At 38.2% G+C, this 27,927-nt stretch overlaps 4 protein-coding genes and 1 long non-coding RNA gene across 10 annotated transcripts; 3 read left to right on the top strand and 2 right to left on the bottom strand.

Annotated features, from left to right (window-relative positions):
* Positions 1-2: 2 nt before the first annotated feature.
* LOC145964793 (uncharacterized) lies at positions 3-13,146 on the top strand. The gene is made up of 3 exons (XR_014436556.1): positions 3-4,076; positions 5,913-6,096; positions 10,561-13,146. It is a non-coding gene; the product is annotated as an uncharacterized LOC145964793 (long non-coding RNA).
* Positions 13,147-13,752: 606 nt separating this feature from the next.
* Ets97d (DNA-binding protein Ets97D) lies at positions 13,753-16,113 on the bottom strand. Of its 2 annotated transcripts, none has more exons than XM_083087898.1 (6): positions 15,789-16,113; positions 15,357-15,711; positions 15,128-15,278; positions 14,975-15,051; positions 14,441-14,675; positions 13,753-14,322 (listed from the first exon to the last, which is right to left on the bottom strand). In XM_083087898.1, the coding sequence occupies exons 2-6, from the start codon at positions 15,624-15,626 to the stop codon at positions 13,805-13,807; spliced, it is 1,251 nt and encodes a 416-aa protein (XP_082944024.1). In that variant the 5' UTR covers positions 15,627-15,711; positions 15,789-16,113; the 3' UTR covers positions 13,753-13,804. The 2 variants fall into 2 exon arrangements, with proteins under 2 accessions (XP_082944024.1, XP_082944023.1); XM_083087897.1 differs by having other exon boundaries at positions 15,357-15,657.
* A 297-nt stretch (positions 16,114-16,410) lies between these two features.
* On the top strand, positions 16,411-20,019 carry LOC145964740 (uncharacterized). 2 transcript variants are annotated; one of them, XM_083087790.1, is made up of 9 exons: positions 16,411-16,669; positions 16,875-17,053; positions 17,124-17,197; positions 17,294-17,485; positions 17,556-17,750; positions 17,888-18,015; positions 18,142-18,367; positions 18,444-18,835; positions 18,970-20,019. In XM_083087790.1, the coding sequence occupies exons 2-9, from the start codon at positions 16,897-16,899 to the stop codon at positions 19,055-19,057; spliced, it is 1,452 nt and encodes a 483-aa protein (XP_082943916.1). In that variant the 5' UTR covers positions 16,411-16,669; positions 16,875-16,896; the 3' UTR covers positions 19,058-20,019. The 2 variants fall into 2 exon arrangements, with proteins under 2 accessions (XP_082943916.1, XP_082943915.1); XM_083087789.1 differs by having other exon boundaries at positions 16,412-16,669; positions 17,270-17,485.
* On the bottom strand, positions 19,197-27,332 carry Hsepi (D-glucuronyl C5-epimerase). 3 transcript variants are annotated; one of them, XM_083087787.1, is made up of 7 exons: positions 27,033-27,332; positions 26,732-26,881; positions 26,442-26,570; positions 25,653-26,366; positions 25,343-25,530; positions 25,112-25,263; positions 19,197-20,538 (listed from the first exon to the last, which is right to left on the bottom strand). In XM_083087787.1, the coding sequence occupies exons 2-7, from the start codon at positions 26,867-26,869 to the stop codon at positions 20,357-20,359; spliced, it is 1,503 nt and encodes a 500-aa protein (XP_082943913.1). In that variant the 5' UTR covers positions 26,870-26,881; positions 27,033-27,332; the 3' UTR covers positions 19,197-20,356. The 3 variants fall into 3 exon arrangements, with proteins under 3 accessions (XP_082943913.1, XP_082943914.1, XP_082943912.1); XM_083087788.1 differs by having other exon boundaries at positions 20,400-21,881; positions 27,033-27,328; XM_083087786.1 differs by lacking the exon at positions 19,197-20,538 and having other exon boundaries at positions 23,824-25,263; positions 27,033-27,326.
* LOC145964741 (uncharacterized) lies at positions 20,236-24,014 on the top strand. 2 transcript variants are annotated; one of them, XM_083087793.1, is made up of 7 exons: positions 20,236-20,985; positions 21,580-21,689; positions 21,757-21,885; positions 22,023-22,196; positions 22,441-22,694; positions 22,812-23,034; positions 23,174-24,014. In XM_083087793.1, the coding sequence occupies exons 2-7, from the start codon at positions 21,596-21,598 to the stop codon at positions 23,542-23,544; spliced, it is 1,245 nt and encodes a 414-aa protein (XP_082943919.1). In that variant the 5' UTR covers positions 20,236-20,985; positions 21,580-21,595; the 3' UTR covers positions 23,545-24,014. The 2 variants fall into 2 exon arrangements, with proteins under 2 accessions (XP_082943919.1, XP_082943917.1); XM_083087791.1 differs by having other exon boundaries at positions 22,441-23,034.
* Positions 27,333-27,927: the final 595 nt, after the last annotated feature.

The following is a 27,927-nucleotide window of genomic DNA, read 5'->3' as shown; positions in this document are numbered from 1 at the left end:
AAGGAGAGAGAGAGAGACTGGTCCGTTTGCGTCCTGCGCGCGAGGGAAAATAAAATCGTTAAGCGACGCTCTCCGTTGTAATATATCGCGAATGAGGATCGCTAATCTTTGTCCTATCGTGTTTCGCGGCCAGAAATGATCGCTCGTTTGTAAATCGACTTTTATCGCCGCGGCATTTCGCGCCCACGACCCGATACCAGAGATGCGTAAAATTCAAAATGCTCTCGGCGAGAATAGATTTCGACACGGTCCCGCGGATCATATCGATAGACGGTATCAACGACAGACTGCTAAAGATCGTTCCCAGCTTCGCTGGGAAGGAAACGGACGATTCCAAGACAGACTCTCGTCGTCTCTCGCGACTGCGAATCTCGCTCTTGGAAATGATTCGGCTCGTCGTTTGCAACGATGCGCCAGCTGATTATCGGAGCGACCTCGAGCTCTCTCTCCCACTCGTTGCAACGAGCTAGCAACGCCATTGGCAACGCTAGCTGTTGGATGATAAAAGAGGGGTAAACGGGGAAGGTGCACCGCGCGAGGCGGTTCGTTGCTTTAGAATTTGTCCGTCCCTCGCTTCCTACGCCGCTGCCGCTGAATTTCGCACCGTCGAAAAAGGGCTACGGGGTGGAAGGGTCGAAGGAAGCGAGCCGAGGGGTCAGGCGGGAAAAGAGAGAGAGAGAGAGAGAGAGAGAGAGGCGAGCCATGTGCGCGAGAGACGAAGCTACTCCGAATTCGCTCGCTCGGACTCGCTTTCTTTTCTCGGTTATCCTTTGCGCCAAATTCGTCGGGCGAATACAATCGTCCTCTTCTTACGGTCTTCTCGCCCTCTCTCTCTCTCTCTCTCTCTCCTTTTCCTCAGACTCTACGGAAAAGTAAATTCTCTTCCGTGTCACTGAACTCGCCCGCCGTCTGACCCCGTCGTTCGGTTTTTCCACACGAGGTGTGTGTGTGCCTCGACCTCGTCCCTCGTCCGGATACGTGAGAGAGGGAAAGAGGGAGAGAACGAGAGGGAGAAGGAGCGAATAATTTCTCCTCGACCCCGTGCCACGTATCGCGCGTATCCTGCGAGTCCGATCGAATTGAATCGTCTCGAATCCGAAAGACTTTCGAAACGCGTTAATCGTTTTCGAGGGAGATCGCATCGTCATTGCCGATACAATTACCCGCGAAATGTCGCGGTACTTTTGCGCTAGCTTTATAGCTTCAAGACTATTGGAGGGATACATCCTTGAAACGAGGGAACAACGAGGTAATTAATGGAACGTGCACCGAGGAAGGAACCAACCTAACGCTCGCTCCCCCAAAGTTTGTCGAGTCTGACGTTGCAACGCGGCCCATTGAACCATCGTCGGTCGCGCGGCTCGTCGTTGCTCGTCGAGCGAAAAAAAAAGGCATCGTCCTCCAAAGGCCACCCCCGTCGAGGCCGATCCGTCGACCATTCGAGATTATTGCGTTCTTGTCGCGCGCGCGACCGCGAGGAAGGCCTCGCGGGACATTGGCCTCGGCAGGAGCCAATAAAATCCCTCTCTCTGTTCCGTATATATCGGGTAAGCGACACTCTCCCGCTCTTTCTCCTTTCGCTTACCCCCTCCCTCTCGCTTCCTCGTGCCTCCCCTACTTCTCCCCGGAGGAAAACCCCGAGAGAGGAGGAGGCTCGATGATGCGACGAGAACCCCCCCGTGACACACGTTCGGAACACACGAATGCGCCGAATGCGATCCGCGTCGCACCGCCACGAACAAGGTGGCCGCTCCACGCGAGCGAGCTAGCGCTGTCGGCTGTCGGCTGTCGGCTGTCGGCTGTTGGCTGTTGGCGCAGCGCGCGACAGTTCCCCTCGATCGTGTCCCGTCCATCGCGGTGCATCGCAGCAGCGGCAGCGTCGGCGTCAGCGTCAGCGTTCGTCCGTCCGTCCGTCCGTCCGTCCATCCGTCTGTCTGTCTGTCTGTCTGTCCGTTCGTCCGCCTGTCCGTCCAGTCCGCTCGTCCGTCCGTCCGTTGGTTCGTTCGCATTCGCGTACGATGGTTCCCGGGCGCACGGTCTCTCTCGGTCCTTCTCCCTCCGTCTTTCTCTCCCCTCGCCCGCCCGCCCGCCCGCCTCTTTTTCTAGTTTCCCATCATGTTGTGTCGGTTTCACCCCGTAAAATCGCATCGTCCAACCGCGGCCGATCCGAGCCGAGCCGAGCGCGGGTGCAGAGATTCGCGATGCAAAGTGTGTCGACGTAGTCCACCCAATCGATGCTTTACCGCTACGCGTTCGCATCCGCGGTGTGCATCGAGACGACCAAACGCCCGTCCGTCGTCGTCGCCGTCGTCGCCGTCGCGAGTCGCGAGTGCGAGTGCGAGTCTGCACAGTGAATGGCCGACGAGAAGACGCGTGCATACGACGCACGACGGTGATACGTCACGTCACGTCGCTTATCTCTCGGAGCGGCTGCATCGAGATTTTTTCCAAGTGCGCGTCAACATCCGTTTCCGGGAGTGCGATCCTGGGAGTTTGCGAGTGGGTGACGGTGAATACATGCGCGCTGGAAATGCTCGTCGTCGACGTGAAATCACCAACGGAACCAACGTGCCGTCGAGCCAACGTCGAGTCGCGTCGCGTCGAGATGCGTTCGACCTGGCGAGGGAAAAGTGCGAGTAAAGTAAAAGAGTGCGTGCGTGTGCGTGTGTGCTCGCGCGCGCGCGCGCGCGCGGGGACGTCTGAATGAATGAATGACTGAATGAGGGCCGAGTGACCGCTGCATTATCGATAATGTTTACGCTTTTCTCTCCTTCTGTCCGGCCAGCTCTATGTTTCGCGATCGCATCCTCTCTCTCCCCATCGCATATGGCTGGCGTGCACTTTGCGATCGTCAGCCGCGCCGCGACATTTGACGAAAATTATTCTTCGCATCCCTCTGACGCAACGTCCTTCTCGCGCCAGCAATTTCGATTAAATTTAGGCGATCGGCGCGAATTAAATTAGCGCTTTGCTTCTATTCTCGGAGCACGACGCACGTGGTACCGAGTGACGCGCGTAGACAGCCTTTCGAGGCGGATTCCTTTCTCGGACGAGACGAATCCCGCGTTTGCTCGTAAACCTCTTCGAGACCTCTTGCCTGTCGTTTCAAAATCAATCGCCTCGATCGATTCCCCGTTCGAGGCAAATTATACAATTGTGCGTGTGTAAAGAACCGGTTCGTTGGACGCGATAAATTTTGCTACGCCATTTTATATCCCACTTTTTACGCTCGTTTTGAAAGAAGTAAATAATTTCGAGACGCGCGATACATCTGTGACTAGACGTACGTCAAACATTGGATTCGATAACATTTCGCTCGACGCGCGACATTTTTCGACTCTTTTGTCTCTCGAACGAAATTATCGGGCGTGTTTGTACATTGAAAAGTTGCACGACTTGGGGCCAGCTTGAACGAGATAATTTGCGTTATTTTCGACTCTATTCAAATTGAATCAACGACACATGTGCCTCGCTTATCGTCTTGCGCGATATTTCGGTATTTCAATCGTATCTCGCTGCAACGAGCTCGTTTCGCGTAATTAAAAATATATACAAGTCGCATTTATTGTAGAGCATTTGAATATTTTTAGAAAATGTATATTTATATCGTCGAGGAAAATGTGTGTGCGTGCGTGCGTGTGTGTGTGTGTGTGTGTGTGTGGGGCGAAATGCGCAAGGATGGATTCGATAACGGTTTAAACGCAACGTTTCTCCGCGTTTCTCGCGTTTTTTAATCGCCCTTTGTCTTCAAGAGCACGGAAGGAAGGAAGGAAGCGAGTGTTTTTCGCTGCGGGACGATAAAATTACCCTTAACCTCGGTGGATACATACGTCCGGGGTCAATGACACTCTGTTGTCTCGTTTCCCCTCTCGCGCATGCGCATAGTTTTGACAGTTTCGCGGAGCGAAGAGGAATCTAGGAGCATAGGATCGCGTTTTATCAGCGCGACGAGAAGACTGTTTTGTTCGTTAATACGCAACAATGACCAGTTTCCGCTTGGCAAGGTTTAGGAAAGTGTAACGTGTGTGATTCCGCCGTGTGTGACATTCTCGACGAGGAGGGAGGAACGACGAGAGGTAACGCGTCTTGTGCTTTTCATCGTTATGGATGGACGGATGCAAGATTGGGAGAAAACAAAGATGGAATGGTTGGGTTAATCGAGGTTACAAAGTAAAAGATGTCAAAGGAAACGTGAAATAAAAATGAATCGGTCGAGCTAATCGTGTTTGGAGAGATTTTCCGTTATTCTTGTCTTTTGGAAAGCATGTTGGATTTTAGACGTCCATAGTTTAGAGTATTATATGTGAAAATTGATACGACCATTTTTGCCATCGATTTGATAAATAATAGTCATTGATCTCGGACTGCGACCTGCGACTGCATCTCTATCGAGAAACATTGCCATTGTCTTGTGTTTCGCTCGATAAAATGTAACCGTGCTTGCGAAATGTTATCGCGAAAAAAAGAGAGAGAGAGAGAGAGAGGGGCGAGACAATAACGTTGCATTATCGAGAAAAAAATTATCCATTATCACACAAATTGGAAGAAAAATAATTGTACGTAGCATGGCAAATTTTATATTTTATTGCAACGTAAAATATGTATCAAAGGATGCCGAATTTTTTTTTTGTCGTGATAAATTATCGGTGGTGGTTGCTCCTCTCACGAGTGGAAAAATTAACATTTGCAATAAATTGCGAGCCAATGTTGAATTTAAACCTTGTCTTTATCATTGCTCTCAATAAGAACACGCCTTTTAAAATAAAAATCTTGCTAAAAGAAATGTATAAAATCGGAGAATCATACAATTTATATAGGATAACTATTAAATAAATGTATAAAATGTATTTAGGAATATTTTCGCAAAATGGTATAGGAACGTTGAAATGTGTCGCGAAGAGACGGGAAGCAAGTATAGGCGAAGGAAAGGATGGAAAATAAACGATTGCTCGAATGCGCGCGCGCGCGCGAAGGAGTCGCGGCAAGCGCGAATCTCGCTTCGTCGATGCGATGCAACGGGCGCAAGGTGCAATGCCATCGCACCGATACCGCGGTGTCACGGGCACCCGGCACACGCACATTAAGCTTACGATCGACGAGCGAGGCTATTGGCTAGGTCAGTGAGATTGGAACAGTGTCAGTGGCGTGTATCTGTCTCGGATATCAAAAGTCACTCGTTATCGTTTAACCGAGAGCTCGATTTACAGTCTCCGGCGCGTTATCGCGACTTACGCAAATGACATTGAGTTTAATCGCGTACTCCTCGAAGCCCAATCGTGAGCTCGACTATCGCACACTTTGGCTCTACTTGTATATCCGAATCGAGTATCGTTGTACGACAAGTAATACGACCGATAATAGAATCGCGATTAATGCTATCTGGGTAGACGATAGACGGTAGACGCGCGAAATGTTTTCGACAAGCATCTCCGAGTCATCGCGCGTCAATTTATTTGACACACGTTGACGCGATCGAAGACGCATTCAAACAGTTTGAAACATTTTAAAAGCCCCCTTTACATTTTGCATATCGTTGAAAAATATTGCAAAGGCCCAACTTTTTGGAAAAATATTCTTCGACTTTAGAGTTTTGCACCTTGACAATTTGGCTCCTTGGAAACAATTATAATTCAATAACGTTATATAAAAAGTATTTTACAAATTGACATGTATTTGAACCGAAAACACATCTAAAAGTATGGTTGTGACGTGATGCTTTTCATCGGTGTATATATCTCTCTCTTTCTTTCTCCCTCACATTCGTATGCTTCCACATTAAATATTTCGCACACATCCATTCAAGATTATGGTGTTGAATCAGGAATCATGTAGAGTGATAAAGATTATTACTTTTAATATCGAAACGAATGAAATGTAGAATAGAAACCCTGAGCCATCGTGTGTCTATTTAGCGATAGATGCGTCCTTGGAGGAGAGGAGAAGATTAACCGAAATCCGCGAGGACACCTCGGGCGAAGGCATCGGCGGTGAAAATTGGAGTCGCTCGGTTCACGGGAAGAACACGACGCCTGTGTCGGGGCCTAGGCCGTGCCTACGACCTCTCTAATAGACCGAGCGCATGCCAGTCATTGGCCGGTATGGTACAGATGGTGGGCGGAGATAGGCTTTATGGGTGTGAATCGTGCGGGCATAGTGTCCCTTTTTTTTCCTCTCCTCTCGTGTCTCTCGCTCTCTCTCGCTCTCTCTCGCCGCTATTGCATGTGCCGATGCCGATTGCACGCTACTAGCTGCTAGCTGCTACACGCATACGTGTATCGCCCCTTCTCTCCCTCGTCGCATAGTGCGTTGCGTTGCGTCGCGTCGTGTCGCGAGGTGCAACTGCAACTGCGACGTACTCGAGCTGCGTCGCATCGCGTGGCTCGATACTCGTCTCGTCGACGAAGGTCCTTCGTCCTCCCGGTCGCTCTATCTCGCGAGAGACAGGATTGACCAGTTCCGTTCCGAACGGGGGATGGAGGAATATTCAGATATACATATACAGTGGCTAAAAAGCATCCTTCTTTTTGCGTCCAATCTTTTTTCCTCTTTTTAAGTAATTTTACATCGATTAAAACACGCGCGTACATTGCTGCAACTCTTTCCGTTTTTGATACGATATAATTTGTTTTTATTATAATGTATCGAATAAAGCGGTATATTTTTCATGGTGCAAAATTGTCCTAGAAAGAGAGAGCGAGTGATATCGATTAATAATTTTACCCTTCTCCATCTTTCTCTCATTGTCCTAATCTATTTTAATTGTCACTGCTGTCAAAAATGTCATTTTCAAGTCTCTACTTATTGTAACGTGTCGAATCTAGGTTTTGACAACAATCAAACTCGTAATTGACAAGTAACATTTTTTTCCAGTCGCGTTAAATCTGATTCAGCTTCGTTTACGCGTGTACATTTTAAAAATTTAATATCGCTTATTTCGCTTTTTTTTTTCGAGGTTGACACAAATTGATGTATCAAAGAATTAATATTGATATCTTTTCTCTCTCTCTTTTCAACGAGAGTTTATCCATTGAGGCGTTATATAAATTTTGAGGATGTAAAATGCATCAAAATTGAGAGAAGAGAAAAAGAGGTAAAGCCGTTTTCAAGAGGTCGAATCGATTATCATTTCCTAATTGGCGACCTTACTCTTTCAGGCTCGCGCGAGAAGACGGCGATAGCGTTAAAATGCCATTAAACTGGCGCGGAAACCTTTGGTACTATCTGGAAGGAAATGAATTTACCGTATGAATGTTACACACACACACACACACACACACAGGTAGAAAAGCGCGCGAAACAAACGTGGCAATGGCGAGCTCGGTCGTATTGTGTTGCTATGGGGACGCTTCTTCTGTCTATATTCGCGATTCTCTCTCTCTTGTCTTCTCATTTGATGCGTATTTTCTCCCTTTCCTCCTTTACCCGTCCTTCGTCCTTCTCTCGATCTCTCGCAACTTGCCGGAAAAATGTATCTTCTTGATCGTATTCTTGATCGCATCCATATTTCTATTTTACATTGTTACTGTTGTGCATTGCTTCATTGATTCAGAAAGCAAAAGGATACTACCGGTGTTGACGAACAAGTGTGACCAATACATACTCGCGTGTCTACGATATTAATAATTTAGTGTGCGAAATGTAAAAAGCCAATGCCTGTCTTTTTCAAAATCCTCTAAATTTCAATACTTTTAATACTTTGTTCGATCCTATTTAATTTTGCGTATGTATATAAAAATGCTAAATTTATTTATTTTAATATAGATTTATATTATTCACCTTACAGGGTAAAATTGATAAATTGCAATAGAAAAACTCTAAAATAATCTTCAATTAATAATCTTTACATAAGAATAAATATTTCGGTTATTATTAACAAATAGTGCACATCTTGGGGTTTTACACAAGCTCTACACTAAATTAATTGAAAGATTAAGCAAGTTTTAAGTTTTATCATGCATATTTATCTGTACAAGAATAATATTATTCTTATTGGTGGTCGCTTTTGTTAAATTCCTTAAACAATATAATTGTCAAAATCACAAAGCACAACTGCACAATTTATATTTACCTCGGTAGCTTACACGATAAGATACAACGACATTGTTTAATTTGCTCATGCATGTGTATATTCAGATTGAGTAAGTGTGAATTTGTAAAATTGATTAAAATTGACAAACATTTTTCATAAAAATTATTAATATTTATCTCGCTGTTATACCTTAGAAGGCATACATGTTTTAAGGTTATTACAGTCACTTGTTAAAATAGCGTCAAATATACATTCGACAAATGGAAACTTTACAAATAACCGGATCGTTTCATATACTCACTTTTGTTGTAAATAATAAAATTGCAACTTTAGATTTAACCAAGTGCGAGAGATAAAGAGAAGAAGAGAAAATAATCTCATTAATAAAAATTGTATACCACTTTATTGAAATTAACAATAGTTTAGCATAAATGAAGCATTGTCAATTTTTTTCTTAATAAAAATGTCGAGTAATAACTGTATGCATTACTTAAATGTTTATTTAAAATCAAACTAGCAATGCGTGCACTTTTATTTTAAAAACATACATTTAAAAATATTTGCTCTATACCTTTTACGATTGTAAAAACCAACGGCGTTAAATTGAAACTTTAGTCGCTCTCGGGAATTCAGCGTAACTTGAAATCTTTTAGCCAATATTTTTTTCATATATAAATATGATAAAAATTAACAGACTCGTTTAGAAATAATAGAGACAACGACAAAATTTTATTTAAAACTCAATCGTCCGTCGATGTAAATGGTAACAATTTTGTTCGATCGGCTCGTAATATGGAGGAAAAAGAGAAGGAGTGGGGAAAGGAAAAGAATTTCCCGCGGTGGGCCCGCCCCTGAGACGCAGTTCATTCACACGGTCGCGTCTCGCTAAATATAATATGGCGGTGACCCCGGTTCCCCATTGTCGATTCCCTTCGCCCTTCTTCCCCATTCCTCGCTCTCTTTCTCTTCGATATCCCCTGAATTCAACGCCCCTGCGATTACGCGTCGCCCTTTCGCCCTCCCTCTTTTCCGATCGTGCGCGTACGGCCCTGCCGCCCTTCGAAACCCGCGCGCGCGCGCGCGCACACGCGCATCTCGAGAGATGCATCTCCGCTCATCCCACATTTTCCAACAGCTCCGACCAAACCCACCAGCTGTGTTTCTCGCGAGAGGAGATTGTCATCGTCCAACGATACTTGTTGGCAAAATCGATCAAGTCATTGTTACTCCGCGTTACAGGAAAGTTTATTCGTTCGCCTTAACACGAGTCTATAATGATTGTTTAAACAAACATCTGCCTCGTTACAATAGCTTGCGAGCATTCATTCAATTCACTTTCCATCTAAACAGAGTCACGAGAAATAATAATTTATTTTTCGCATTCTCGTTCGACTAGTTTTACATCGCGGATCCTGGAATATTTTAAGCCTCGTCCACAACGCCATCGACAAATGTGTGTATCGTAACGTTATTTTTCTTTCAAATACGAAAATTTTATATACATTTATATACACATCTATATATGTACAAAGGGAAAGAAATTTTTCCACTTCTTTATTTGGAAATCATCGGTGGATAGATTACAAAAGACGCAATTTACATTTAGTTGGAGAGAAAATAATTAAAAATAATTTATACTTTTAAATAAAATATTTATATGTATATAATTTATTTTACTTAAAAAGTATAAATTATTTTTAATTATTTTCTCCGACTAAATGTAAATCGCATTTTACGCACAATCTTTACCCACCGATGATCTATTATTTTCAAGTTAATATGACAAATGATTTGATGAACAAAATTTCGATACGCGAGATTTATAATGCGAGCGCGAGTCTCGTGCAATCGTTCTCTTGGAAACGCTTTACATCCCTTAGGCTCGGAGCAGAAGAGAACAGCAGAGGCCATTAAACTGTCTACGAACGAGGATGCAGGGGATTTTTACAACATTCGCGCGAGAGTGAGCCTGCCTGCCTCTGCCTGCCTCTGCCTGCCTCTGCCTGCCTGCCTGCCTACCTACCTCTATCTACTCTTCGCTCTTATATTCTTCTTGCTCTTCTTCTTCTTCCCCCTTCTCCTTCTCCTGTTGCGCTTCTTGTTTCTCGTAGGACCCACAGACTTTTTCTTCTACGCCCTTCCGATCTCCGCAACGGCCCAGCAACGGCGTCGCCGGACCGGGATCGCAAGAGTTACCGTAGAAAGAAAATCTTGATATAATCTTTCAGGATACTCAAAAATTTCACTCTTTTCGTTGTACAATAAATTTTTGTTATTAATATAATCCATGTCACATTCTTTTTGGATTGCCCGTTATACATTACTCATACACATAAATATGCAGTAATAAAAAATAAAATTGACAATATTTATTATTCGTATATCTCTTGAAATAAATTTCCAAGTTGCAGAGGTTGATTATAATTTTTAGTAACGAGGAATCTCTTCTAACGGTTATTTAAAAAAATATACTCGAAAATAATTTTCCAACAAGATAAATCTGTTGTTAATATCGATTTGCATATTCGCAGGTAATGCCAATTTGCCGCAAACTCCGATCATCATCGGGCGACCGTCTTGGAGCACGGCCTCTCTCCGGATTCTTGGATCATCCGGATCACGCGGATATATCCGAGGGACGATAACTATCGACTATACTTGATGACACTAACCCGTAGATCCGAACTTGTGGGCTTTTTTATATGCATACCGCAAGCTCCTATCTACCGGTACATGTAGTCAGGCCGGCGTTAAAACTTTTCGACGGATCCTCCTCTTTCCTTCTTCTCCAACATCATTACCATCACCACTACCACCGTCATCACCATCCTTTTATTCTCCAGAATGCTCCCGGCATTTCCGGTTATCAGCGACAGACTTTTCGACTCGAGTAATTTTCTCGCACCTTTTTTTGACGAAGAAGGGCACCATCTATCGACTCTTAAAGCACGATTGTGCCGTGAAAATTTATACATGTATATATGTATATATACAAACACACACACACACACAATATATTTAAAATTGGCATTGAAACAAAAATTCAAACGTTGGCGTTTGTAAATGTACTCGTGCATAATGTTATAAAATGATACATCCCTAAATATCTTTATTGTAAGAAATGTGTATCTTTCCGAAATTAGGAGATGCGTGAAAAAGGCACTATTAATTATAATTATAATTTCAACGGTATAGCATAGTATTGACAAATCTCTAGTGAAAAAGATACTCGAAAGAAAATAAAGCCAAGCGACTCATCGAGAATTGAGGAAAGGAAGAAACGTCGATGGAGAGCAAGAGGAAGCCCGCGACGATGTCTGGGTGAGGTAGTAGGTTGTATAGTAGGGAATGGAAATTCGCGAAATACGAAGTCCACTGTACAACTTGCTAACTTTCCCGGTCGTCGGCGCTGCGACGCTACGCGTCTCTCGAAGAATCGCAAAACTTATCGCGGGAAAAGAGAAACTCGAAAGAAATCTTATCTTGTCGAAAAACACAAATGTGTACAAGTTGGCAAGTTTTTCGTGATTTAAAATATGTTATATCATGTTAAAATGCGAGTACGTGCCGATTGACACGAGTGCACACGTGCGTGTATGAATGTGAAAGAAGGACTGAAAATATGACGCAATCTATAATTTCTTGCGAATAAGGGGTTTCAACCAATATCATTTGTATAAAAAGTCCCTTGATCGGAATACTTGTGCGCTCTTTCTCTCTCTCTCTCTCTATCTCTCTCTCTCTCTCCCCCTCTCTTTTCTCTTTCTCTCTAGAGTATTCATGTAATAATTGTACGAGAATATGTACATAAGAGAGAGATTATTTCTTTATTATCTCTTTCGTTTCTTCAAAGTGTGAATTTTGCCCAGTTAGATTTCGTACAAATTTAAGGATAAATTTGATAAAACTTAAGTTTCTTTCGCGTGTAAGAAGAAAGCTCGCTCGATAAAGATATTAGTCGACTTGAAACATGACGAAACATGTTTTGCAGCTTGCATATTGTCGTTACAATTTCTCAGGATAATAATTTGCAAACTAGCCAAGAAAGATAATCACATAAATTTACATAAAAGAGAAAAGACGAAACGATCGCGGAACGCGAGGGTGAGATGGAGAGAATGAATGGTGATGAGCGTGAAAAAGAGAAAAAGGGCAAAAATGGCGGGCGGGCTGATTATAAAGCCTGCCGCGTCGCCGGTTCCCTGAGACCCTAACTTGTGACGTCGCGTCCGATATCTCACAGGCTAGATTCTCTGGTATTGGCGATGAGTGCTGCCTTTTGCCGATCAAAAGTCAGTTCTAACAACAGAGATACAAACGGCCACGTGTCACAACTTGCCTGTCACGCCGCGTATGCGTATTCTTCTGCGTGTTTTTTATTTTCCTATATTGTCATACGCGCGATTTTGAGAGAAACAACGGAACAAACGGCTGCCCGTCTTACACCCGCGTCACTACTCGATTCTTCATCGATGACAGCTTGCGAATAAATTTATTTTTCACATCCCGATCTCTAAATCGAATACAACTTTTTTAATATCATTTATTCTTATTATATAAATTTGAAATAAAAATTTGAGTGACAATTTTCAAATGATACAATTTTTTTTTGTTTTTTACCAATGAAGTCAAAGAAATTTTGCTGCTAACAAAAGATGAAGCTAAATTTCATATTCAATTTAGAATTGTATATGAAAATGTATAAAACATCGTGTCTACTACAACAATGTGCACATGTTATTTATTGCAAGAAAAAACTATAGATTAAAATATCGCGTCTCAAGATATATTGTATAAAATATTCCCTTCTTCGGCTAGCTAGATTTTGACATGTATTAATTTCAAATTTTATATTCATATACTATATATATAATTTATTTAGATTTATTCAAAAATATACTAATATATTGATGAAAAATATATTTGACAATATATTTAACAATTTCTGTTATATGCAAGCTCTTTACATAATGGTTAAATCAATCGTAATACTACTAAATTGTGATGGATTTCCAAAGAAGTTATTGTTGTTATATACAATGATTTCGTGAATACATATACATAACCAAAATCACATATATCAAATACATTTACATAATTCTGTACATATATATATATATATATATATATATATATATATATATATATAATATAAAAAAAATAATATCAAAAATCTTCCTTACAAGTGAAGAAGATGAGAGATTATCAAAATATCTTTATAATTGACATGCTTACATATGAAATACTATCCATCTTTAATAATGAGTATAAAATTAGCAGTGTAAACAAATAAATAATCACTATATTCTTTAATATTGTTGTACTATAGTTTATATAAATGTAAAAATATAAGTGCTTTTTAATTTATATATCAAGAATCTATTTTTTTGTGTAAAAATCAATATTGTATTTTGCCATTTACATTACTTGTAATATTATGGCATTGAAAGGTTTTTCAATTTATTTGGATAAAACGAATAAAGCAACTGATAAATTCATAAATAGTGAAGAAATAACGCAACAGTATTAACTTGATAAAAAATTGCCACATAAATATATATAAATAATTTACATATGTCTTGGAGGAAAAAAAACATTTGTATACTAAACTTGATAAATGTAGTGTAATATGATGCGATAATAACTTTGCATATATACTTTGCACATGCGCAATACTTTACAAATTATTATATTAAATAAAATAATAGACACATCATGAGATGTTTCCAATGTGAAAGCTCTTTTATTAACAGCAACTAGAAATGTATGACTTCATCAGAAATACCTTCTTCCTTCCTCGACAAGTTTACTCAATTCCGCGGCTGAATAGCCCAATAACTGCTTTAAATCACAAACAAATTTATAAACAAATCGTTTGCCGTGAACTTTAGAGATCATATCACCATCGTAATAATATCGAAGCGCTCTACTCAGTTTTTCATAATTCATCGATGGCTTATTCTTACGTGCTCCCCATAATTGTGCCACTGCTTCTGGTTGATTAAGCTTAAATTCTCCTTCAGTCCCAATCCACTGAATTGCATCTCTATATTCTTTATCCGTTAGTAGCTCTAATAAAAATTGCCACAGTTGTATTTGGCCACTATTAACGGATCGACTGGAAGTAGCTATAGTGATCGAAGCTGGATCGACACTCTCCGGTGGCATGTTAATTACGCGAGCTTGTTGGTTCACCGCAGGTCTCGGTTTTGCTGCTTTTTGATTTCGCGCTTTAATAGATTTTTCCAAAGTGCCTTCAGTGGAAGAGTCTGGTGCATCTTTTTGCACTACAGCTGCAAAATATCAACAAAATCATAAAATTATAAAGAGCAATCTAGATTTAGATTTATCAAGAAACTCTCAGTGTTTCAAATTGGGCAATATTGAATATTTCTTTTTTTATAGACATACCGACGAATTTGCATTTCCTAAGTAGTTCAAAATGTGTCCAAAACACATCCCCCGGATCAAGAGGCACTTTTGCATGAAACTCTTCCATGCTAAGGTTGCACAGTTGCGTTCCAGTTATATTCCAATCGGCCAAACGTAACGATACTAAATTAAATTGTCTAACGGCCCATTGTAGCCAGTGTTTAACATGTGTTTCTGACCAATCTTTCGGATCAGTTGGTATTTTTAAGCGTTCCTTTTCAGAAATATACACATATACTAAAGATTTGTACATATATATTCAATAAAAAAATGTAGCTTATTTTATGTAAATGTAATTCAAGAATGAATCAAGCACTATAAAGCTTGCTACATCAGACAATAACAATTTATATGAAAGATTTGTTCCATTTCCAAATAATCTTAATCAATTTATAAAGTTTATCAATCAAAAACTATGCCTACATAAAATAAATCTTATATAAACTTTTGATATATAAAAATGACATTATACAAAACACAATGCATGTACAATATTTTTACACTTAATTTTACCTGTTCCTTTTTATACTGCGCATCCAACGTCCACTTTATGACATTTTGTTTGTTTTCTTGAGCAACAGGCACTGGTGCTGTTGTAATAAAAATATTAATTGCTAAACATGAAAATTTTTGATTGAAAATAGCTGCGTATGGATTCGTACTCACAATTATTTTCCACAACTTCGATGTAATCTTCCGCCGGCTTGAGAACATCCGCTATATTGATACGTTTCTGCATAGGCTTTATTTGTACATTAATCTGAACTAGTCCCTCTCCTTGGATACATTGATCGACCAAAGTTTTATGGCTTTCCAGCTATTGCGACAGATGCATAAAGTACAGGGACCGGGAGAAAAAAAGGAAAGAAAATATGGTGTACAATTTGTCGCTTACCATTGTTGAATTTTGCAACCAAAATGAATAGTTTTTCAAATCTATCGAAAGCCTCTCTTCCAAAAGACTCCTCAATGTGGATAAGGGTTCTCTAATATCCATATGCTGCATTAATATTCCGTCGTTGCAATAATCGCCATTTACAGCGCCTTCCAATGTAAAACTTGGTTCTACTTCCAAGTCGGAACTATCTTGCTGCAATTGTGCCATGATATCATCCTCGGAAGGCGAGAAGATTGTTTCCGGTTCCATTTTTATTTGTCTTATCATGGCATAATCGGAGTCGTCATCGGTATCAAAGCTAGCATCGAATCAACGAAATAAATATCTTAATCGGAGAATCTTAATCATGCACCTACATTAGAGATTAGGTTATAAATTTAAGAGAAAAAAAAGGAAGGAAAGAAAACATATGTGTGTAAACTCGCTAACCTTTTATCGGAACTTTTCTGACAACTTTCTAGATCCATGTTGAGAAAGCACGTGGGTAATTTCCAATTTACCGTAAACTTGTGCACAACACTCTTAACAAGAAAGTCGTCTGTGTCAGTAGTGGTTGGAGAGAGTAACTCGTGTCACACACACGCACTCACACACGTTACGCGTTACTCACATATGCATGTGTACATTCGCCTTGTACATACGTAGATTCGCGGACGGGAAAGACCGTGGAATAATGAAAAAGAAAAAAATAAAAATAAATAAAAGATCCGTTCTCTCGACAAGCGCACGCATTGGGCCTGTTCTTTTTAGCTGCACTGCTGCACTAGTGCAATTAGTTAGAGTGAAAGAAAGTATGTTTGTCTCTTTCCAACTTATTGCACTAGTGCAGCAGTGCAGCTAAAAAGAACAGATCCATTATGTCAGATTCACCCTAGATTCGACTCGACGTAAATGTCTCGACAGCCAATGAAAAGATGTAGATTCCAACCAATGATATTCCTGTCTCTTTCGGAGAAACTCTCCTGGACATCCTATTGGACATCCGGACGGGGTGCACACATAAAAAACGCAGAGTGTGAATCCTTCATAACACCAATCATTTTGGCATAATCGTTACACGTACATCGTACATGTTGTATCGTTATATCGCGCTCTGCGCTTTGCGCCGTGTGCTGTGTGTGGCGCTGGGCGCTGGTAAAATAAACGGGAAATATATACTCGAGCGGACTTACATACATTTATGATGTCTATATGTAACGAGCGCAATTGGAGTTGGAGCTTTCTCATTTTTATTGGCGAAAGATACCGGAAATAGACGTCAGGCTACCCGTGAGTGATAGACGATAGTGGTGAAATCGGAATCGCCAAAGGTATAATTCAAATTCGTTATTTAGCGGTGTCGATTAGCGGTAATCGTAGCGCTCGCGACATTATTAATCGGAGCGGCGGATTAATTGATGCATTTTCATATACTTTGAATATCGAAAAGTATACGTTGCGCGTGTCAGTCTATTTGAATACGACGTTCGAGTTTACTCTTGCCAATTTGAATCTTTCCCCGTCTTTCTCCGACAGCTTCCGAAGGTTTGCGACGAGAATGGACAATTTCGAGAGAGAAAGCAGAAAGGAGGCTGGCAGGGATGACGGAAGGCAAGGCATCGGACGCGGACATCGTGTCTGGGATGGGCTCCCGCAAAATAGCGCGACGCTCAGGCGACCACATTGCGCATCGAGTGCCAATCAGCCCGGTGCAGGTCAGTGTTTGCGACAGGATTGGTCAATGTTTACGGCATGTTATCGACTTGAAAATAATTTTACTCGTAGAAGCCACCTCGTCCTTGTCGCCGCAAGCAGCAGAGTTTGTCCCGAGATCCATGTTACAGACTACTTTACCTCTTGTGAGTGATTCGAGATACTCCGATGACATTAATATTCAACTACGCTCATATTTCTTAATAATTTGCTAATAGCAATCTATCCACCAATATTCAAAGAGTTCAAAGATACAAGATAGACTCAGAATCGCTCGTGAAGCGCCACTGAATACTGTATATGTACCTCCTTCGCTTGTAACGGAGGACATAGCCCTCGAAGATGCTTTACAACAGCAGTGCAACATACAAGATTCGGAAATAGAAAAATACAATAAATATAAGGATGATCGATGCAATTTGAATGAGAATAAGGTAAAAACTTAACCTAATATTTTTCAGAAATCTTTAGAATATTTTCATGTAGCGATAACATTTTGATTAGAAAAAGGAAGCAGAGCAAAATGAGGAGGAAGACGCTTACAATTTTGAAACTTTTCAACGTCTCAATGACATTATCAATATTTTAATTGTAAATCCTGCAGAATTCACCAGCTTAATTCCATCGTTTGTCAAAAAACTTAGGTGGGACCGAAACACGCGCTGCCTACAAGTGGTTGTAACAACCATAATCGAATCGGTAAAGCGAGTTTTTCCTTTGTCTATAAACATGTAGTTGTAGACTAACTTTGCACAAGACTCATCTTGGTGGTTTCCAATATTTATATTATATTCTACAACGTTTGTACGCATCACTTATTTATTTGACATTTTCAGTCTATAGCCGAAAGCAATTTTCGATATAATGGAGCCCGATTCTGTAAATATCTCGATAATATTTTAGAAGACTGCAAAGAACAGTGTATGTTCTCCAAAGATCTATTCAGAGATTTATTATATTTCCAGTAAGTTTAAATGCGCGCCTGTGAAATGTATGTTTGGATTTGTAATTTTTTTTTTAATCATTATATATATATCACACACACACACACACACACACACATATATCAATAATATACTATGGATGTTAGATGTAGATTGGAGACTCGATTCGAAGAAAACGAGTGGCAAAAGCAAAGTGAAGAGAAACGCGATCAAAAAAAGTGCAATGGATTAATATTGTTTTTGGCAGAATTGGTCGCCCAGATGGACGAATCTTTTGCTTTTACTTTAGGAGAAATCTTGGTATGGTTTATTACTAAGGTACTGCAAAGACCGGCGTCAAATTCTGTAAAGTACATTTGCCAAGCGCTCAAGGTAAGTACGATAGCGACGACAACTTTACATAATTTTTATCTATTTGGACAGCATATTTGACATAATGTATATGTAGCTGGCAGGTCATGTACTGGAAAAAGACAAGAGCAGGAGTAAAGATATGGAAAATATGATGCGGGCGCTAACGGAACTGGTAAATAACGGGCAAGTTGATACACATGTGGGAAACATGGTAAACAGCGTTCACGAATTACGAAAGGATTGGGGAAGAAAAATGTCTAATTGTGATTTGTCTGGGACAAGCAACGCATTATCAAATAAAGCTGGTTACCAGCAACCGGATCAACTAGGTGCATCTAATTATAACTCGTCTGAAATTAACACCGCATCATTGAGAGAGGCACAGTTGGATCAACCGGTAATGTATGGTCCTGACGGCGAAATTTTATCTGCGGAGGAAAGTAAATTTCTCCAAGACAATATCAAATTGGATTTCGATAATCAGCGGTATGTATATTGTACTTTATACCTATAATACATCAATATATAATGTGGCAACACTTTTAATTCAATAACAATGTGATCCGATATAGATACTTGTTTAGAAAGCCATGTATTAATATGATTGTGTAATGGTACAGGATATCCGAAGACGAATATGAGGATGATAATTATGATGACGAAATTGCGTCCGCTTACGAAGAGTTTTTGAGAGATAAATCGAAATAAAGTGCAAAATAAAATGGATGTAATTTAACATAAACCAAATTATATTATGACTCAGATATTTCGCTATAATAAGTACATAAATATTTGTTTAAAAATTTTGTGATTAAAAGAGAGGAGAATTGGATTTTATTACATATGAACATTAAAAGTCGAATGCAAAATATTCGCATTTTAAAGGTAGGAACAGAGCATTGCATATACATTATAAAATACTGGTCCTACAAAACTCCGGTCCGAAAAAAATGCATCAAACACGAAATAATTTTCAATTCATTCAACATGTTTCATCATGTGTACAGATATGATATAGTAATATTTGCATATATGTAGCATACAGAGTATAATAAAATGAAAAGCACCAATATAAATCCAATAGATTTGAAGATGCGAAAAAATTGTAATTATACAATCTATATAAATAATTTGTATAATACCAAAAGATAAATATGACGTATAAAGACATCTTATGCTTTTCTCAACATTATTATTTTCAATTACATATTTTAACCTCTTGACTAATATTTTAAAAAAGTATAAAATTATTTAATTTACATTCACAATGCTAGAAATGTTTCCAAACATCCAAGTAGAGTTTACACATTTTTGGTATCTTCAAATCTAAACGAGTTATATTCAAACAAGTATTCCATTTTTGATGAATTAATCCATATATATGTTTTGTATAGTAAACACGTGTATTTTCCGCATTTATTTAAAATTATATGTGCGCGTGTGTGTATTTATATGTATGAAACTTCTCAAAATATACAACACGAGTTATATATACATATATATAACTCATGTTATATATTATTATTATTATTATTATTATTATTATTATTATTATTATTGCATATATATATTTTTCGGATGTGTGTATGACAAATGAATAGTGCTAATTTGTTGTGATCCATCTTTTTAATTTTAACCGTAGAAAATATATCTTTAATTTTAATACATTATTAAGTAGCATTTGTATCTTTTTATCCATGCAAAATAATTTATACGATTTCTCGAATAAATTTGCGTTCATTGAATCGACATTCCACATTGATAAACATCATTAACAGACGATTTTCGACAAAAATTCACAACTGTACGAATAATATGTGTTTCTTGAAATTGCAGTATCTTGCATTTTTTTAAAAAAAAACGATAATAAAACAGAAGATTTATAATCGGATAGTTCTCATTATCATAACATAATTTATTCGCGCGACATATATAAGAAATATTTCTACTTTTTATTTTATCGATTTTTATTATACATTAGCATATTGTGCAAGTTTTCTAAAAAATTTAAAGAAAAAATGCTATATATGCACAATATAAAATTGACATAATTTGATAATTTGTAAATGAACGACAAGTCCCCACATATATCAGATTTAATTCAATTGCGTTGCAGTTGGATCGCGAGCATACACGATCTCCGCGAAAATCCATTTTTGGTGCGGAAGGAGTTCTCTCACCACGGAACTCTGCAACGTGATTAGTCATACCTGTTTTGACATATATTGCACGTGTACATACTCGTAGAATAGCATTGTAATTCGCCAAATAATTGTAAATTGTAAAGATAATGCGCAATCTCCCATCTTTGATTATAGTGCTATCCTTTTATTCATCTTTAGAAAATTTTAAGATTTATAAAGATTTTAATATATCCGCACATATGTAATATTCAATAATAATAAAAAGTGAAAAATCAGAATCGAACGCATTACAAAAAAAAAAACGTGTGGGCGAAATTTATCGAATACCTTAAAAAACAATCAGGGTCGTGTGTGGGCGAAATTTAAAGTGGGGCTGAAGGTCGTACGCATATCCTAGATGATAGGTGGGGTCCTCGCGCCTTCATCATTTCTGCGATCGCGGGTGATTCGTTAGTCTTCTCTTTGCGTTTCCATCGAGCATAAAGTTACAAGGTGGGCATATTTCACTCGGATAAATTTTTATCCAGTCATTTGGATAAAGCTTTTTCTGTTATTCATTATTTTCATTGTCATATAAAAATACGAATTGATACGAAAAGCGTTTCCAAAATATAGCATTTTCTTCATCAATTTTTTTTCCATGGAAACATCTTCGACAATGACAAAATTCCAATTTTAACAGGCAATAATCTTGAAATACGCAGAATTTTTAACTCGAAGGGGATTGTTGGATATTGCTAAAGATATCGTATGTTCACAATTTGTACGTAACAAATTTTAAAGGTTTGAATAAGAATGTGTTTTGTCAATTACGAATAAAAGAATTATGACTCGTCTCATTTTTTCACATACAATACATGCATATTATTTAAATAATTAAAATATTCTTTTATGCCTCTTTCTCTAATTGTAAACTGATTTTCAACCGATATACTTTGTGAGAAAAAATAATTTTAGAAATTATAATACACGTAACATGACTTGTACGCATATTTTATATACATAATTTAGAAAAAAGATTTGTCGTATGAATTTTGTTTCGCCCTTTTATATGTATTACCGTCGAATTATGATTATAACATACAGATAGAATAGTGGCAAAATGTATCACTCACGAGCCGCAGCCTCGCTTCTACTTGTATTTGCCGTGATGATCAATGGTAGTCGGTACCTTCAGTCACGAATAATTGCATCTGGTAAGTTACATTTATATTACGCAAACCATTTAATGGTCATTATAATTCTGAATCATTCCATTTATAGGTGGTTGCGACAGCTATACGTGCGGAGCCAATGCGAGATGTACAATGAGCGAAGGACGGCCAGTATGTTCGTGCTTCAATTTACATATGGGAGATCCTCTCGCGCGATGCATCCGGGTTGAATGTCTAAGTGAGTAAATCTGCTAAAATTATACACCGTTTTAATAACAAAGAAAAAAGAACAATGTTTCAATTAACTTTACACTTTTTGAGACAGCCTAAATTTACATCAGCGTTGATTAACATGTCCATCTATCAACGTTTCAGTCAACGACGATTGCCCATACAATAGAGTATGCACAAACAACAGGTGTGTCGATCCCTGCGTGGGACTATGCGGAGTAAATGCAAACTGCGAAACCAGAAACCACATAGGTACCTGCCAATGCCTACCAGGACACGATGGTGACCCGTTTTCGGGTTGTCAAATTGCCGATCCACGTACGTAAACTTTAAAGAAAAACAAAAATGTCTAAAAGATAACATTGTAAAGATTATAATAATGTTGTGAAATTGTTTATACATTCTCTACAATATCGTTTAAATATTTTCTCCTCTCTTTTTTTTCTCTGTATAGATGTAAATTGTAATTTAAAATACATACACACATAAATACATTCTTTCTCTATTTCAATTATTGATAAAATTTTGCAAATTACCATCAAAGAAATATTTAATGCGATAGAAGCCGCTTGTAAACCGAGTCCGTGCGGAGAGAATACACAATGCGAGGTGATCAACCAAGTACCAGTCTGCACTTGTCTACCGGGTTATAGAGGTTCGCCTTTGTCCGGATGTCGTCACGAGTGTGAAAACGACAGCGAATGCCCTCAACATCTCGCGTGTTCGTCGTCCTTCAGATGCGAGAGTCCCTGCAAATGCGGAGAGAACGCGGAATGCCAAGTCGTAAACCACCAAGCAAAATGTACTTGCCCAAAAGTAAGACATATTCCTCTTTTTATCCTTGGGCGAAAGAAGAGATATACAAGGCTGGCTAAACGATACGATGATGAAACAAAATGCTGCGTGCGATCAATGTCTAATTTTTTGTTCCAGACATGGGTGGGAAATGCATACGTCGCATGTCGACCGGAATGCACCACCCATTCCGAGTGCCCGGCAGCCAAATCCGCCTGCCTGTATCAAAAATGCATCAATCCGTGCGACGGCGTTTGCGGAGTGAACGCCGATTGCAATCTACGCGATATCACACCCGTTTGTAGCTGCCCGCGGCATATGACTGGCAATCCTTTCGTTAGCTGCAGATTATTCGAACCGCGTAAGCGATCCATGTGCAGCGATTGTGCGATATCAAATACCATATTTTCTCGTTTCCTGCCTTCATTATTAATTGTGAGAAAATCGAGAAGAAGGAAAAAAACTATTCTTTGAGAAAATGTGTGCCTCTATGTTTTTAGGTGATCTCTGCGAGCCGAATCCCTGCGGTACGAATGCGATTTGCACGCCGGGTCATGATAATACCGGAAGGGAGAGGCCGGTGTGCACGTGTCCTACCGGCTACATCGGCAACGCCCTGAGTAGCTGTCAGCGTGGGGAGTGTTTCACTGACAGCGATTGCCCCGACAATCGCGCGTGTATCGACTTCACGTGCAGCAATCCATGTACTGGCCGTGAGTGCGGTCCGAGCGCCACGTGTACGCCCCGACATCATATCGCAGTCTGCACGTGTCCGCAGGGGACCAGAGGCGACGCTCTGTACACTTGTAATCCGATCGAGAGTAAATCGGTGTACAATTACGGCCGCGCCTATCGTTACCGTTACTACTAGTTACGAAACAATACCACCGATTTCACTTTTAAAATACTCGACTCTCTCTCTCTTTCTCTCTCTCTTTTAATTTACTTTAATTTATACTTGCACGCATATTTTTTTGCGAAAAATGCAGAAAATTGATCGCGTCTCTATTCGCAAGCCGTAATAAACGGTGGTAACAGAGCAATCTATTTTTATAACATACTATGCTATTTTTTCTATTTGTGTTCACACTATAGATCTCTCATATAAAGTGTTTTATATATATATTTGTTTTTCTACAACTGCCGCTGGTCACATAAACTCAGTTTATTTAGACTTTTAATGATATAAATGTAAATGTAACGCGCGCGACTTATGTTGTAATCTCAATGTTTCAAGATAAATTTTTTCTTCATTTGTCTTCATTCTTCTGTTTTTATATTTTTATCTTTATGGATGTATAATATATTATTATATAATACAGAGTTTGTGCAATGCTGTAATATTCTTGTAAAAAAAGATCCCCAAACTAAATTAAATCCCTAAATAATAATTTTTATTGTGCAATTCAACTTTATGCACATATTTAATAAGTGAAATCCACAAGTCAATAGTTATAAATCTAGTAGAGAAATTTATGACAAATTGCTTGTTATATATTATACTATTACAAAAATTAATAATTATTTCGCGTATGACGATACATCATATGTATACTATCAATCGAAAGAATCATGCCATATATGTATTATTACAATTATTAGCAGCACTATATGTAAATTTAGCGGAATTTATCAATTTTGAAACAGAGATGTCCACACTTTAGTAGTTCAAATTTCGTTACAAATTCCTCACTTTTGTAAATATAGACATTGATCCTATTATTTTTCACACGCGTTCTATATAATCTATATATACAATATTAATAGATATTAATTTATCAAGTAGTGTCAAATCTTACATTTATTTCACATCTACATTCACGCGAGTAATAAATAGTATATTGTTATAAAAATTATATTACATGAAAAAACAATGTCTCAGTCTCTTGAAAAATCATTTATATATATATATATATATATATATATATATATATATATTTATATATACATATATATATATATATTTATATATACATATACATAAGAGAGGTAACTTAAATTGTTGAAACAAATAAATAAAGAGAAAAAAGGGATAGAATATTTTATAAATGTATGCGATCAATTGTGGGCCGCTCTTTTGCCATTCATGTAACCTATCCATCTTTCCGCGGTCGTAATAAAAATAGGATCATTGTCGATAGAATTGAGAAGAAGGAGTTGATTAATATGAGTAGAATGATAATCCCATCTAGCCAAATTGGGTGCAGTCTTCAAAGTGAAGTGACGTAAATCATACGTCGTGCCTGAACCGGTATCGTATAACGTTAACATATTCTTTAACGATGTCATACCCTGATTGAAGAGTTTCGACGCTTCCTCCGCGTCTTTAGCTGTCGCTATCATTTTTAGGTCGTAGAGACCGATAAGCGAATAAATAAAACCGTTAAGAATGAAAGAAGAGGGGATTGTAGGATACTCCTCGTACCAGATGTATTTACCTAAGAAGAGCGCAGCTACTCCTCCTTTAGCAGAAGACAGTCTAAAAGGTCGCAAGCCTCTAATAGCGGCTTGTAAGTACTTTGCTTCCCCGGAATGATGATATGCGCGCGCCAGGACTGATATCGCGTGACCCTGACCCATACTGGAATACCTGTAATAATGTATTTCCTCATAGCACTAGTTTCACCAGTATTATATGTGGAAAATATGCCTAATAATAGTAATAATACCATCCAGGCTCAAGAATAGCCATTCCAGGTGCTACTTTTCTCTTGACAGGATTGGGCCAACCACCAGAAGTGATATTTTGATTAGCGACAAACCATCTTGCCGCATCGTAAAATTGCTCCATATGTTCGCTAGTCGATAATGTCATATTGTCAATCATACCGGAACCATACAAAGTAATTTTAACTACCTGAAATAAAGACATAATTGTCATATGCAAGTACACACATATACAAATAATATTAATGCAATATTCCTTAAGTATATATGAATATGAATATGTGTAAAATTATGTCCAAATTCAACAATTACCTTTAACTTGGATCGGGGTAATTTCTTCCTACTTTTATCATTTAAATAAAGACCTTTCTGTAAGTCAATTAAAAGGTCTCTAGTAAAACGCTTCCATTGATGATTAGCTAGTCCAATTCCATAGTATACATGAGTATTAGAATTATACAATACTGTATTGCTGGTAACATAGTGAAGATAATATGTTTCTTTTTTCTCTCTCGATTCGAGTACAACTGTAACACTTCCATTGTCCTTAATATTGAGATCCCACTTTAAAACGAAATCCAGCACATGGTCTAATGTTAAAGAAATTCCAGAACTGCTAGTTTCCGGTGTCGCAAATTTTACAACATAACTGTTAACTTGCTTATCGTACACTCTGCTCATAATCGAACCTTGAGGAACATTCCAATTTTGTTTAACTTTATCAGAATCCTCAATAATTTTCCTATGTGGTTCTGGTTCGGTTAAATTCTTACTATAATGTGATAATCCAAACTGAGCAATTTGCGTAGGATAATAATATCCTTGACTCTCCCACTGTGTTGATATCGGTACACCGTCGATGCCGCTGATACATTTAACTCTGTCTCTTACTTCAACATTGTAATTTTCAAATGTCATAAATACACCTCGAGAATCATATTTTCCCTTGGGACTCACAATCTTTGAATAACTGTGCAGCCATTCAAATCTCTCCAAACCGTCATAAGTAGCTAACTTTCCATAAATCTACAATGTTACATATCAAATTAATGCAACCTATCTGATATATAAAAAAAGGAAAAAATGATAAATTTAACTGACCTCAAAGTATTTATGGATAAATGAAAATGGTATGTATACTTCATCGCCTTCCTTACGACATCCTATCGAGTAATCGCCATTTATATGACAATCTATTTCTTGATATCCTGATTCTGTACTTAAACGATCCTACAATACAAATTAAATAATGTATCAATAATATGAAATAAAATATCAAAAGAGATGAGCAGATACAAAATAATATGTTAGAATTTATTTGCTCTTATTATTATACTGTATGTCAATCGCAAAAGATTTCAAAAGAGATATTATAATTTGATTAATTTTACCTTATGCTGGTATTTTGTTTTCCAATCCGCAGTATGAAAGAGCAAACTATTTCCACAATTATTCCATGATGTAAGTAAAAAACTCAATGTTGCGACAACCAATACAAGCAAAACTGTTTTGAAATTCAATCGCATCATCTCATACAAAACCTATCGGAGTACCAAACTGTTTCATTTCTTTGAAGAAATATGCATTGTAATAAATTCAAATTATAGCATACAATAGCATTTATATTGTAATTATTATACATATACGTATATACATATATTCACAGGTACTTGTATAAATATATAAACTTACTGCAAGCAGATGTCACAAATATCTTGTCATTTTACAATTTTATATAAATTCACATCATAAAACTGTCCCATTTTTTCAGAATTCATTTCCAATATCGATGATTAATAATAAAATTTCACGCAAGATGGTAAACATTCTCAAATTCAATACCAATAACTTCGTTCCGAGACGCTTTTATTTGTCTGTCGAGTTTTTGGTTTTTCGGTGGCTAGGCTAAGCCACTGCTGCTTCGTCTACAATAATCGCACAGGCAGTGTCACATTGAACTACCTAGCCATGTCCATGAAACTTCTCAAAGGGTAACATGCCATGTCCACGATTAGTGATTCTGTTCCGTGCTATGTGCACAAAGTGCCGGTAATATGAGTGCTAAAATATGAATGCAAGACAATTAAAGTTATACATATATATCTTTAATATAAATAAGTTTTGTGGTCTCTCTCTCTCTCTCCCTTTAAATATATAAATTATTTATTAATAGCCTAATAAGAAATATCTTATTTTCAAGTGTTATAAATTATAACACTTCATTATATACATATATAATTATAACACTTAAAAATAAAATATTTTTTATTAGGCCATTAATAAATAATTTATACATTTAAAGAGAGAGAGAGAGAAAGTTTGATATTATATCTTTAATATAGAACATATACTATAAGAAATAAAGTATTCAAATAAAAGTGTGATGCACATGTTAACGATATCGTTTGAAAGAGATTGAAATTTTAAATTATAAATATTATTTTTATATCTAAATATCATAAATAATCATAAGTATATGTATACATAAATTAATATAAATACATACATTTTAATGCATATGTATGTATAATGCATTTATGTACGTGTAAAAATTAACAATGACTTAAGGTTTCAAAGTTACAATATA

This window comes from Camponotus vicinus, unplaced genomic scaffold, assembly GCF_025532165.1.
Source record: "Camponotus vicinus isolate PSW18456_S1 unplaced genomic scaffold, iyCamVici1.0 SCAF_14, whole genome shotgun sequence".
NCBI lineage: Eukaryota > Metazoa > Arthropoda > Insecta > Hymenoptera > Formicidae > Camponotus > Camponotus vicinus.
The sequence above is the reverse complement of the archived record's forward strand: the minus strand, read 5'-3'. Positions and strand labels throughout refer to the sequence as shown.

What these genes read in the sequence shown, in the direction of transcription:
- Ets97d (XM_083087897.1), bottom strand. Translation starts at nt 15,826, where the DNA reads ATGGATCTAGAAAGTTGTCAGAAAAGTTCCGATAAAAG. An exon ending in CAGAAAAGTTCCGATAAAAG is followed by an intron (nt 15,658 to 15,788) that starts GTTAGCGAGTTT and finishes ATTCGATGCTAG; the next exon opens with CTTTGATACCGATGACGACT. An exon ending in GGTTGCAAAATTCAACAATG is followed by an intron (nt 15,279 to 15,356) that starts GTAAGCGACAAA and finishes CTGTCGCAATAG; the next exon opens with CTGGAAAGCCATAAAACTTT.
- LOC145964740 (XM_083087789.1), top strand. Translation starts at nt 16,897, where the DNA reads ATGGACAATTTCGAGAGAGAAAGCAGAAAGGAGGCTGGCAGGGATGAC. An exon ending in TAACAACCATAATCGAATCG is followed by an intron (nt 17,751 to 17,887) that starts GTAAAGCGAGTT and finishes TGACATTTTCAG; the next exon opens with TCTATAGCCGAAAGCAATTT. An exon ending in AGAGATTTATTATATTTCCA is followed by an intron (nt 18,016 to 18,141) that starts GTAAGTTTAAAT and finishes TATGGATGTTAG; the next exon opens with ATGTAGATTGGAGACTCGAT.
- LOC145964741 (XM_083087791.1), top strand. Translation starts at nt 21,596, where the DNA reads ATGTATCACTCACGAGCCGCAGCCTCGCTTCTACTTGTATTTGCCGTG. An exon ending in GTCACGAATAATTGCATCTG is followed by an intron (nt 21,690 to 21,756) that starts GTAAGTTACATT and finishes TTCCATTTATAG; the next exon opens with GTGGTTGCGACAGCTATACG. An exon ending in TTGTCAAATTGCCGATCCAC is followed by an intron (nt 22,197 to 22,440) that starts GTACGTAAACTT and finishes TTAATGCGATAG; the next exon opens with AAGCCGCTTGTAAACCGAGT.
- Hsepi (XM_083087786.1), bottom strand. Translation starts at nt 26,869, where the DNA reads ATGATGCGATTGAATTTCAAAACAGTTTTGCTTGTATTGGTTGTCGCA. An exon ending in TTATCCATAAATACTTTGAG is followed by an intron (nt 26,367 to 26,441) that starts GTCAGTTAAATT and finishes GTAACATTGTAG; the next exon opens with ATTTATGGAAAGTTAGCTAC. An exon ending in GCTATTCTTGAGCCTGGATG is followed by an intron (nt 25,264 to 25,342) that starts GTATTATTACTA and finishes ACATTATTACAG; the next exon opens with GTATTCCAGTATGGGTCAGG.